The 13,627-nt window shown below is 38.7% G+C and overlaps 2 protein-coding genes across 12 annotated transcripts in view; one reads left to right on the forward strand and one right to left on the reverse strand.

Moving 5' to 3' along the window:
* Positions 1-6,175, forward strand: part of TLN2 (talin 2) — a 147,834-nt gene extending 141,659 nt beyond the window's left edge. For all 8 annotated transcript variants that reach the window (XM_048955828.1, XM_048955831.1, XM_048955827.1 and 5 more), the window contains one exon: positions 1-6,175. In XM_048955828.1, coding sequence (XP_048811785.1) covers positions 1-129 — 129 coding nt within the window. In that variant the 3' untranslated portion in view covers positions 130-6,175.
* The window catches only part of RPS27L (ribosomal protein S27 like), a 334,929-nt gene that overhangs the window by 215,996 nt on the left and 105,306 nt on the right, over positions 1-13,627 (reverse strand). The gene's annotated exons all lie outside the window — the stretch shown is intronic.

Consider the following 13,627-nt stretch of genomic DNA (forward strand, 5'->3'; position numbering starts at 1 on the left):
ATCATTGCAGCCCAAGAAGAAATGCTGAAGAAGGAAAGAGAGCTGGAAGAGGCAAGGAAAAAACTTGCTCAGATCCGCCAACAGCAATACAAATTTCTCCCCACAGAGCTGAGAGAAGATGAGGGTTAGCCTGCTGAGATTTTCTTCTTGCCTTTTTTCCTTTATTCCTCTTTTTAAAAAATTTCCTTTTAAAGAAATAAGCTAAGGGGGGACAGTATAGTAAGAACTGACCTGACAACTTCTGGTATGTCAAGCACTTACCTAAATAAACTGCCTATCACAGCTTTGGATGAACAGAGAGCAATAACTACTTGTTCTTTGTCATCTGGGAGTGCATTCTGTGATGATCAAGTAATGGTACAGTATTATGTTCATTCCTGTTCCTTCCTGGACTTACATCTCAGAAGAGAATCTTTCTCTTTTTACTGAATATTTTAAATCAGTATTATTGTCACTTTCTTGATGCTTGACACATTTATTGTTCCTTGACTTGATATAAAATGTTCATATTATTAGTAGGAAATCAGTCAAGAAATCATGCCTGTGATAAATACCACATGAGCTGGTGGCTCTCCCCCACCCACCCTTGTAATAAGAAGACCAAGACAGAAAAGGATGTATGTCTGAGTGGGAAAGATGCACATGTGTGGTTTTGAAGAAAATGCCTGGCCTGTCTGTTATGTAACTAGTTCATCCCAAAACTGGAGGAATTCTCTGCACCTGTTTGCACTAGTATTATTACTCCTTACCTGATAGCAACAAGCTTCTGCTTGTGCAGTATTACGGTTCACAAAATGTGGCAATGCCATTCTTTAAAGAGCGCAGAAAACAAAGAAATGGAAACCTTGTCACTGCCTCAATAATAGCAGGTTCATGAAGGAAAATGCTGTTCCAATTATATACCTCTAATGTGTGACTACTTTTACAGTATTATACACACATACACATGCTCTCACATTGGACTGAGTAGTTTGTGTTTTGTTTTCTAGTTTAAATTATCTGGTTTGTACTGTGGGATTTCTGTTAGAATGTATGCTACTTAAAAAAGGGAAATACCCCAGTACAACAGAAGGCTGTCACAACTCTTGGTATTCTAATAATTTCATTTGTAATTATTTTGTTTTGAAACCTGTGGGTATTGTAGGAGAAAAGAATAAGTGATTTACAAGTAGACCTTTCTTGTAATATAAAAAATAAAATTTTGGACTCTAGGGAGTTTATTTTCATACTTGGAATTGATGAAAATGTACTCACCAAAGAATTGCAGAGAAGGAATAGCAGCAGTCTAAGCAGCTGCAGAAAGGTACTGTATGTTTTCAATATCTCTGTTGTGACCTAAACAGTAGCAACATGGGTAGAGTGAGTAAAAACATTTTATCCTCTCAGAGAAAGAACACAAACTACAGCGACTTTAAGTAATAAAAGCTAAACTATTTGAGTAACTACAGAACCATCATTTTTCCTAACTACAATTTCCAGTGTACCTCTGTTCAAGCCCTCTTAAAAAAAAAAGAAAAGTCAAGTCTCTTTAGGTCAAAGGTGTTGCTGCTACAGTGCTTCTGAAGGCTGTGCTGTCTTTAGATACCCGTTACATACCTCCAACTGAGCCTATTATGTTATGAGCATACCCAGCTAGTCAGTATTGCAGAAATACTTGTCTTGTAGACTCAGAAGTAACTCCTAGTGATATGTTTATGGGTTTAGATAGTGCTAACTTTTCATTTAAGTTACTTGCATGACATATAATTACCAAGAATTTTGTCACACTAGTGTTAAATATATAGGAAACATGATTACAGAATTAATAAGTATTAGTGTGTTTGAAGGTTTTCTTTTTTTGGCAGAGTTTCTTCTCTGGTACTGAAATATTTCAGATTCAATTGAATTGTTGGATAATCTACACTGAGAAGGGAAAAAAAAAAAGGTAGATCCCAGATAGAACTGCTGGCATTGACAGATGTGCCGTGAAGTGTAGGCTTGTGTCCATACACAAACCCTTACTAAATGCAGGCAATTCTGAGCTCTGCAATTTCCAATTCAGCACAATTGATATTTTTTCTTTCAGCTGTTACACAGTGAATTCAGTGAGTAGTGTCACAATCTTAGGTAGAAAGGTAAGTCAGTTTTATTTTTCTAAGGCCTAAATAAAGACAGCTCCAGGTGACAGATTTTCTGCTGCTGCTGGTAGGTCAAGCTTCTTTGCAGTTTTTTTCTTCTTTTAAATTCAGGTAGCCTCACATTCCCATCTCTATTTTTTTGATAGATCTTCCAGACAGATTTGTTACTGCTCCTCCTTCAAGCTGTGTTTGACCTATTTAGTCCCATCAAAGCAAGATGACGCTGTTTTTAGTACCGTGACAGTATTTTACTGTAGGTATATATAATGTTGTAATATATGATCAGAATGGTATTTGCCAGTTTGAAAGAAGCCAAAATCCTGGTCAAATGCAACTGTATGTGGGAATTGCATGGCTAGGATATTTTATCATACTATGGATGGGAAGGGCATGCTCTAATTGTGTACCAGATAAAGGTGTTTGGAAAGTCCATTTCAGCGCAGTTGTTTTGAGGCCTATCTGTTTCAGATTTAGTACTCCCTCTTATCAGACAAGGAAGTATTATTCTTTTTTCTCCTTAGCTATGTGCTCCACAGAGGAAACACAGTCAGCTAAGTAGCTGAACTTGAACAGCTCAATGAGGTTTTTTTTTATTGTGAACTTTGAGTCTTGATCTGGGAAACATTCAGAGAACATAAACTTATCTGAAAGCTTTCTATTTCAATTTATTCTTGCTGTTATAATTTGCAGTACCACTGAAGTCCAGATGTGCACATCTGTGGAGTTTGGAACTAGTCCGTGCATTTGTTTGGCATGGAAGCTTGGAGCAGGAAGTGACAAGTTGGGGTAAGGGATGAAGGTTAGTTAATAAGGAAGGCAGATGTTTACTTTGTGCTGTTAACTTGTGAAACGATAAATGGGCTCTGTTGTATCTCACCCTTCTTCATGTGGATTTCACTTTAAGAAATTGTATGCAAATTAAAAGCAAAATGCCTCAAAGTTGTTTGTGTACAAATAGTCCAGTGTTGTTTTCCCCAAGTGCCCAGGAAATAATTTGAATGGAACGTTTTATCGTGTCTAAGCTTTTCCTTTTCTACGTCAGAAGCTTCGAGGTAAGAGAAGATTTAAAACAAAAATTGATGGCTGGACTCTTGTTTCATCTGTTCCTTCCCCTTTGACTTTCTGCATCTTCATTACTTAATTCCTAATGAGAGAATGCATAAATGTTCTAGAAACCTTTTCACTTAAAATACGTATAGCTTGTGAGCATGTTTCACTTTTAATTGGACCAAACTGATAAAACGTTTACACCAGAAGTATGGCTCACGCCATCGCTAAATCTACCTTCCCTAATTTTTCTAAATCTACAGGTTTAAATGTTTTTATGCTTTGTACTGCAAATGTTTTGTCCTTCTGTGACTGCGTAATGATTACCAAATTATTTGCCTGTATTTGAAGCGACTCCTGTAACCTACTTTTCAGTACTCACAGCAGTGTAAGTTAAACATGTTGTAGTTGTTCCTGCTTATGGAACAACACATTTCTGTGGCACAAAGGTTGATGCCAAGTGCAGAAGCTGTTAGGTCAATTGAGATGCTAGTCTGCTGCAGATGGCTAATTTGACTGCCCTTAGTGTCTTAGTGAAGTCTGATGAATTGCCTCAGAAGTGACAGATGCACAGGCTGCATCTGGCTCGTGAGCTACATTTCATTTAACGTGTGAACTCTGTCCTTGGGCACAGAGCATCAGTGAATGAAGAACACTACAGAGATCCTTGAGCAAATGTCACTGAGGGCATGCAGCACAGGGTAGTCACACGGGGATATTTCAGACCCAGAGGTGACATCCCTACCCTCGTCAGGGTGGTGGAGGGATGCACCTCCAAACTCAGGCCATTCTGTTCTGTATCGTGCAGGAAGACCTGGTACTGAGGCACAACAGCATTCATTTCTTTAGTAGCTGGTAGATCTAGTACTGACAGAGTATGGCCTAATTCAGCTGCTGGGTGTCAGATCAGGGCTCTTACCAGTTGGTTGTAGTCAACAAACTGTTGGACTTAGTCTAATAGCTGTTTACAGCTTTATGTGAGCTATAGAGAGGTCTCCAGAAGGCATGATAAAGGTGGTGCTAAGCTGTGTGTATTGAGGAGCCTCTGCATAAAGCAGATACTGCAGGGGAGTTCCTGGGCCACAGTGTTTCAGCACCAGAGAAATGTAATAACAGGATTGATCAGATATAGCCAAGCTCAATGTGCACGCAGAAGCAGCCATGTCTTGAACAGTGGGAATGATAAACGCCATGACAGTTCTATCTGACAGCATGAGTCATTTTACCTGAAGATTATTTTTTCACTTATTGAGCTACAAGTACTTGACATTTTGTCATGCTTTTTAAAAGCTAATAAAGCAGCAGAGACTTCTGTTTCGTCACAAATTAGTACGCTTTGTTGCAGTGGAAGAACCTCCGGCATCTTTGTAAGTATATATCAGAATAGTGAACTCTCACTTTAACATCTTTTACCATTAAAGTTTTACACCCAATAAAGGTACAGAGGAGTTCACAGTCACATTGTTGCACCATTATGTGTAGTTCTTATCTGGACACAAAATTAAATAATACATTGTGTTTTTGTCTGCACCAACAAGAATGTCTAAATAATGCACTGTATTTTGTCTACACCAGCAAAAATGTATAAATAATATATTGCATTTTTGTCTATGCCAAAAATAAGCCCTTGAAGGAATTCCTCTTCTGTTGTTTTGGTTTTGTATGAAAGTATTTGTGACTTACGTTGCACTTGTTGTCATGCAAAGGATTGTTTTACTACTTCATTGAAATAAGGCAGAAGTATCTTTCTGCAGTGTGGGGAAAAGGCAGAATTCCCACCTGACAGAAGTTCTATGTACAGCTCTTCTGCACAGACATAAATATGAATGCCTGCTTCATAGGCAGAAACCCTTCAGTATCTTTAAAGCACGTTAACTACACGTATATATAAAAGACAAATGCCAGTTATTCAAAGGTGCCTGATGTTTGGTTCTGTTGCCATGTTCCTTAGTTATTGTGGAGGGAAGCCTGACATTGCTTTTATGTACATTATGGTTTCTGTATTATTCAGCATCTTTCCACATCACGTGCAGCTCTGTATGTACATATGGATTACTTCATCTGCTACATGAAATCTATTCCAGAATTCTGATTAGTTGTGTTACTGGTTGTCTGACACTGCTGTTGGCGGGGTGGCTGGTTTTGATACTACTGCACTCATTGGGATCTTTTTTGCATTGTGAGTGCCATCAGTTGGGTCCATCACCAGGTGTGTGTGCCTTGTTGCTGAGGATATGGTGACTTTCTTCCCTGTGGTCTCCATGATGGAAACAAGACTGAAGATGCTCTTATTTCAGGGCTGGTTAGCTTAGTAACGAAATGGCACAGAGGCACTGTGCGTGTTTTAGGCTAAATTCTTTAAAAATACCTTTTTAAAGTACTAAACATTTGTGACAATTTCAATTACTAGGAAAAGCATTTGGGGAATTTGCTGTCCTTATTTTCTGTGCAGCATGATTTCAGTATGTGTTGAAACTTCAGAGGCGCTAGGGAAGTTAATTCTTTGTGCTTGCACAGTAATGCCTGAAGAATTTAAGACTAAACTGTGGGTTTTTTGGTGTTTTGTTTTGTTTGTTTGTTTTTTCCAGGATTCTTATCCACAATGATACGTAGGGTTTGCCCACTGCTAGTTTGGATAACATAAGGTTTATATATCAGATGTTACAATTCTTTACCTGTTATTTTCTTTAAGTATGTTATTTTAAAAACTGATAGGAGGAGCTGGTGATTTCTCAGCATCCTAAAATGTCCACTATGAGAGTTTATCCTATGTGAAGAGGTTTTCTTTTGTCATTACCTGTAATTTATGTTCCATAAAGTCAAAATCTCTTTATTGAAAGTGTTAGGTTGAACTTCAAGCTCAGAAATCCAGAACTTTGCAAGATGAAAATTCGTTTGCAGTACAGAATTAAATGTTGATTTAGCAGTTTCAGAAGGGTTCTGAAGTTTGGAAAAGATGCTGCATAAAGATAGTAAAAATAAAAATATATTGTTTTCTTAATACAGTTCTTGCTTTTAAAGTGCAGGACTTCATAATGTTAATTGTAATCTGTGATCCTGCACAGATCACTATTCAATACTTTCCAGGCTGTTCATATAATCCTTTTGTTTTGAAATACACACAGGTAGCATGCTTCATCTTCTCTGAATGCAGTATGCAATCTTTTTCAGGACTGGATGTAAGGTGCAATTAATCAAGTGAAAAGATCAGTGCATTGTTTGTTCCAGCATTATAGTTGACAGTCTTTCAATTGAAACTGCAGATCTTATTTTTAAGTTATTGAATAAAATGCTTACTTGAACATAAGCAGATCAACAGTATGTTTACTTAAGTCTTGAAAGATTGGTCAGATTCTGGGGCAGTGGATATATTATAAATGTTTGCACTGTGCTGTAACTTCTCCAGTTTGACAGCAAATGAATTGCAGTTCATTATGAATGTACTGTCAGATGATAGTTTCATATGCTTTGTTTGTGAAGCAGAAGAGATACTTATGTTCCAGTTCAGGAAACGTTATGGCACATATTTCTGTTGCTGAAAAAGAAGAAGCTCCTTCATATTTTTCTCCTATATAGTTATTTTTAACTTCAATGTGATTTAAGCTCTTTCTCATGGGATTTCCCAAATTATGGTGTTTCAGACATTCAGAACCCCTAAGCTTTACTGCATGCTGCTAGCCAGCACAGTCTTCTCCATTATATCCAGCCCAATATTACTGTTGTGGTTTTCACGAATTAGTAGGAATACTCTGCTCTTAGAGAAGATTCTTTTTTTTATTTGTGGACTAAAAAAAACTACGGATGAGTAGCTCTTGTTTTGATAAGAGCAAATTCTGCTGTATTTTACATAAAAGTGAAATTACGTTGCAGGAGAGGAGGTGGTTTGTTCAGGTCCGCTGAGCAGGTTGCACCGAATGAAATAACAGGTTATTTACTGTGAGCCAAGAACAAGATAGACCAGCAGAGGCCTTGTCAAGGAACAGGTTAATATTTATATACCATCTCGTTGCTAACTGGTCTACGTTATTTTTTGCATTAAAGGTTTGGTACTATGTTAGCTCCACAGAAATCAGATGCATTCTTTTCCTGTAACTATATAGCAGAGGGACTTAAACAGTGATTGCGATTGGTGCCAAGAACAACTCTGTCTTTCACTGCCAATGCTTTAGATAAACATCCTGTCTTCCAGAGCTGAAATTAATCTGCAGGAATCCGTGCACAGTGCTATGGCTTTGCCTCATGCAACTACTCCTGTTAAGGCACTAGCCTCAGTTCTCCAGTTTTATTTCATGCTTTATTATTCTGTCATTTTCTACAAGAGAAGTGACAGCTGTAATAATTTGGACAGAGTTCTTGCAGGTTGTTTAAATCAGCCTCCTGTTTTATTTTGCTGCCCGCAAAATTTGATGAAAATCCTGAGGCATTGAAGCCTTCTACTGCAACACTTTTAGCAACAGAAGCAGTTTTGAAGTTCAGTTACAGATACCTTTAGTAATCCGTGTGAGAATTAGACATCAGCAGCACTGCAGCAATGACTCCTGTCTGTCTGCAGTTACTTTTTGCCATTGGCTATATGAGAACCTTGTCTCTTCTAAATATCCATCCTTTGTTTGTATTTTTAACAGTAAAAACATGAAATTAAACTATATTTCTAATATGCTAGTGCAGTTTTTCTAGATCCAGTCAGAGGATTGTATCTAGTTCTATTTTTCTATGAAAATTATTGGCTGTATTAAAAAAACAAAACAACAAAAAAAAAACCCACAACATGGTATGTACTGTAACGCTATGTACTGTAATGCTGGTGTGAGACATCTAGTAGCTCAAATGCACGTTAAGTGCTTATACTTGTGATATTTCTGTATCTTATACTGGGGGGGGAAGTTCATTACTAACAATTTAATGATTAATGGACTTGAAATTTGGAGTTGAGTTAATCCAGTCACTGTGGGAATATTTGGGTTATGACTTAAGACAGAGGCTTATTAGGAAACTAAATGAGTGTGTTCTGCAAGCCAGAACTGAACTTTTGTCCCATAAAATCATTGGAGATTTCAGATAAATGTTTATTTCTCTTCTGTGTGGGTTTTTTTGTTTTGTTTCATTGTTTTGGTTGGCTGGTTTGTGTGTGTGTGTGTGTGTGTGTGTGTGTGTGTGTGTGATTTTGTTTCCTATTGGTTGTTTTTTGTTTTGTTTCCTTTTGTAATTGGTTTTGCCTGCTTTTATCTACTCGTGATTGGCTTTTGTTCCTTGAAAGTCAGCATGTTTCAGTGCATGGAGTGTTCATCACAGTTGTTTCTTTCTGGGGAGAAACCAGGGCTCCTAGAGATTTATTACCAAAATCATGAACAGTACATCTTCTGAAGTTAGGGCAAATCCTCCAGTGGCATTTATCAACTGCTGTTAGTGATATGACACTCGATCCTTAACTTCATGAAACTGCGTTACAGGAAAAAAATTTGACCCTTCGGGTATGGTCAGTAAATAAAATAGATGAATAGAATTTGAACTTAGAATGAATAGATTTGAAATTGTGTGAATCTAAGCAGTGCAGTCATTGTAAGAATATCTGTGTTACAACTTAAGACGGAGGAATAGCAGGCAACAAATTGGATATACTTTTCAAGACAAGCCTGAAATTTTGCTTCGTGAAATCAGTAGTGATTTCAGTTAAATGTTTGTGGGCCAGCATAACTTGAAGCACGTTTCTTTTTGCCTCGGGGAAATGAAAATGAATGAGAACTCTGGCATGAACATGTTGCTGATATCTCTTATGTACTGCTGATCTCTTCTGATCTAGAACTGAGTGTTATAGAGATCATCTTTTCAGATACCAAAATTGTGGGGAAAGAAAATAGGCAATTTCAAACAGAAGATCACAGAAGAACAGCTTCAAAGTCATTCTGTTGTGTTTGGCTTACGTTCCCACTGCTATTCTCTATCATTTGGTGATATTAAGGCTATTTAGGGTAATTCTCTTGCCAAACCACTGCTATGATGTCTGTGATACTTCCAGATCCTGTTGACCCCATCAATTCCAGCCACAGAGAGAATTTTCTGGTAAATCTGACTGTTCAGGAGTCATCTCTGATCTCTTCAAAGTCATGTGAGTAGCTCCTTATTACACGACCAGATCAGTCATATTTTGGTTTGTCCAAGATTTTGTTATCTAAAAAGAGCCTGGATGCAAAACTTCCTCTCAAGGAGTTTCCTGTTCCACTAGAAAAACTGTAAATATGCTGAGCACCTTCTAGACTAAATGATTTGTGAGGCAATATAGGCTGCTAGTGCTCTTGTACCAGAAGAGGTCAGAGTCTTTTTGGATCTTCTTCCCTTTCCTAAGGGTAGCAGTCACTAAAAAAGAGGATCTTCAACATGTAGCCCTTTTTTGAAAGTGCTAACAGCAGAGTTCACTCTTTGGTCCTCAGGTAGATTTATAATGAGTCAGTAGATAAACACAACAAATATTCACTTGTATTCGGTTGTTTCACACTCTTCTTTTTCCATGCTTAACATGTTGAGTGGGTTTAAATGTATTAATTGCCTTTTGAGTGGAGGGAGGGATACTGGCAGTGCTGGGTTTTGCAGAGGTACCTGCACTGCAGTGGTATCAAGGTGCCAGCAAAGATTTGGATATGTGTGAATGTATACTGGAAATGTGGCTAGAAAAATGCCAGACATCACTCCACAGAAAAGTCTGACTCCTGTGGTAGAGAAAAGAACTTCACTGAGTAAGAGCAAGGTGTAAAGCATTAGATAACAAGTTCTGATTTTTTTACTGACACTATGAAAGATACTGGTGCAAAAAGGAAAACAATAAAAGTTACAGTCGATACACTCAGATTTTCCTGAAAGGTAAATGCTGGCACAAATCTCAGGGTCAGGAAATGCTGTGCTACTTTTAAATTTCTAGAGAAACTCTGAAAATACATAACTTAAGAGAACGATCTCAAAGTATTTGAGGTTTGTTTTAGTTTTTTGTTTCCAAGCCAAGACTACAATATCTGTAGTTGTTCCCTGCTAGTAAAAGTTAACCACAAAATTCATACAGCAAAAGCCTGTCAACTGAATACTAGTGTTCTGTGATGCTGGGATGGCCTTGCTCTGCAAACGAGTTTCCCCAAGTGTTGGAAAAGGTAAGTCACACTGCAGTGATGCTATTGGTTATGATAGGGCTCACTGAATTACAGGATTACATTTAAAATAAGGTATGCTCAGTTGTTGCTTTGGTCCCTTCTGATCTTGCAGATACGTAGATGGTGGCCTTTCAGACATCTGTGTATTTCTCAGAAGCAAGGCCACCTTCAGAGTTGAAACATAAACACGTGCTATAACCAGAGCATGTTGAAAGCTGTGACTTCATTTCTTGGAACTTTAACAGCTGTATAGCTCAAAGACAAATAACTCATCCCTGGCTGGTCCATTTCATATCACAGACATCCAGAAAATGTCTGGCTTTTTTCTTTTTTTTTCCACTACTTGGCATCAAGTTCTTCTGATTTTGTTCCCTTCTAGACTGAGAACACATATAGTCTGTTTTGAGGAGTAATCTAGCATGTGCTGAAGGTTTGTTTCCACAAGCGTTACATGGCCCCTGGAAAATTCTAATGATTTAGCAGTACTTGTCCAGTTTCAAGTGCCACCTCTTCCATCGGCAGCAATTTCTGTCGTTTCGTTTGGATTTTTGAAGAAAAAGACATCTGTTTTCTCAAAATTCTGTTGGCAGCTTTTCAGCCCAAACACTTCCACGGTGCCCCAGTGAGCTCTGTAACAAAGCTAGTTCCCCTAGAACTAATTCTAGGTGTCAGTGCTGAATGCACTGAATAATGCTGAACAAAATTATTTATTTTTATTTTTTCCTGCAGAAATCCCTGTGATCAGAAATCTTGAGCTGGCAAACCACAGCATTTCTAAGGGTGTAAATTCTGATATTGAAAGGAGAGGGAAATGTCATGGGAGCAAGGTGGAGGTTTTTTTGCTAGAGAGTCTGAGAGAGGATATGAATCAGTTGCATAAGAACAGCAAGAAGGTAGGTACAGAGTTGGGAAACAGCTATTTAAATTCAGAACAGTTAGCATAGGAAGAATTGGTATGTACTGGTTGTGAATGAGTTTACATAAGATGATATTTCATGGCCATCAGAGCAGGAAACACTGGACTTGTCTTTAAGTATGGCTAGAGCGGAGTAGCAGTCAACCTTCGTTTGACATCACGGCTGAGAAACAGGTTTAGGCAGTCAGGGCCCTTCTGCTTCTTTCTCTTACGAATTGACACTGAAATGTGTGATGGTAAGCCAGAGCTAGTTTCACAGGTTAATCAGCCTGAAATCTAAACAATTTCCCCATTACTGGGAGCTGTGAAAACTTAACTGAGCTCCTGGGGAATAGTGTTCCAGCATGATGCTGTGCTTTCTCCATCCAGTGGGACTATTTCATGGTGACATGGTTCTCATACACATATCATGTGAAGCAATCTGTTCTGTAAGATCAGATACAACTATGCTCTACATGGCTGAAGTTAGTGTTCAAGCCACTTCTGCAGACTGCTGTGACCTGAAAAGCAGCGTGGACTTCAGGACACCCTGCTTGTGCCTGCAGTCAAGGCAAACTATGGACAATTGCATTAGTGCATTTTGTTCATCTCTCTGCAAGTACCCATCACTGAACTTTTTCAGATTCCTTCATTCAATCTTCTGGCTTTAATGGACTTTCCAATGCTTTCCTGGAGGTTCCTGCAGTCTCTGTTGGGAGTTGGTTTAACCAACTAGACAAGAAAAAACAAGAAGATGCAAATTACTGCAAAGGATATCTTACAGGATTCCTCTCATGCAGTCCTGGATTTTATAAGCTGCCCTTCACTTCCTCACAGTTAGGCCGGAGTTGAAATCTTTACCCTTCTTCTCACAGCCTGACCTACTCTTATGAACTTTTTTCCATCTTATTCTTTCACTTACATTATTCCCAAAATCAAGCATGGAGTCTTGAAGCTGAGAACTAGACAGAAAGGAAGATTACCTGAGAGCCTGTAGGCAGTGTTTCTAAGTGGGTGCTTCTCTGCTGCTGCTGCTCTGCTTCAGTGCTTTTAAGTCCACTGTTTTTCTTAAAGGGACACTTTCTAACAAAGCCTGAACTATTGTTGAAAGTTGCATTTCCTGCCACACAGAGCTCTCAACCAAAACATAAATCAAAACAAGAGCAAACTCAGTGTGGACTCTGGCAAAGATTACCCTCTCTTCATATATAGAAGGGAAGCATTTAGCCTGACCTCATAAAAGAGAGAACTTAAAGGACTGTTCTGTGCTTTGAAATCTTACCCTCGATAGATTGGAAATAAAATGCTGACATGGGAATTTCAGCAGTTCATTTCACATTCTGCTCAGCCCACTGTACTTCCTGAACATGAACTGGCCATTGCCTCATCCCACGAAAATGAAGGTTTTCATGGGGTCACTGGTTGCTTAGTAAGGAATTTCTCAAGGGTATAGAACAGTGCCCAGAATAACATTTAACAAGGTCTGGAAAATGATGACTGCTACAAGCAGAGAGCTCTTAAAAGTTTTCAGAAGCACACAGCTCTACAGAAAATCTTTTAGAAAATCTGCTTCTAAGTTCCATGGAGAGAAATAGCCGAGGGAGAGTCTAGATGACGTTGCTTGTAGCTTAGTAACTTAACGTATCACATGAGCCTGGGCTGTATGGGGAAGAATCGTGTCAAGGTTCTCTTGATCCTATTTGCTTCCAGAATATGTCAGGCAAACTTGTCATATGCAGCCAATGTCTCTACATGCAAACTGTACCCTGGAGTGCAGGTATGGCTGAAGTGTCATGGAGAACACAACTGCCTCTTCCCTTGAAAATTCTCTATATGTGCTGCAAATAACTCTTTTCTTCTAAGGAAAGAGTAGTATGTGTTTCCTCTGGATTGCTCACCCAACTATAAAGGATAATTCAATGTCTTTGTTCCCCAAATTGTAGAATGCACCATTTCACCATGGAATACAGCCTGAGATTACAGGCAATGTCCCACCAGCTGGGCAAATAAGATTCAACTAACTGGTATAGAGAAGAGCTCGCACTGTAGAAACTCAAACCTGTTTTACTAAGGCTCTCTCTCCACTTAACTCTGGTGATGATTTGACTGTGAACTTGGAGGCTTGCCCTGAGCTCTTCAGCAGAGCCTCTCTCCTCTCACCCATGCCTACTAGTGCCGACAGTTCTTGAATGCCTGAGTGAATGACCCACTTCTGTTGTCTTTTGCATCCACTCACTGAAGGAGTGTTTTACTTGAACACATTTCCTGCCCATGTCGATCTGTTCACGCTCTCTCTTTGCTCTCAGGAGGGAGGAAGTCATTGTTTCAGGAAGTCATTTTGGGCGAAGATTGCCTGTTTCGTTTCCTATTTGTTGCTTGCCCTTGGACTGAACATAAGAGAGAAACAAATGCAAGCTCTATAAATCCTAAGC

This window comes from Lagopus muta, chromosome 10 (genome assembly GCF_023343835.1).
Source record: "Lagopus muta isolate bLagMut1 chromosome 10, bLagMut1 primary, whole genome shotgun sequence".
Lineage (NCBI taxonomy): Eukaryota > Metazoa > Chordata > Aves > Galliformes > Phasianidae > Lagopus > Lagopus muta.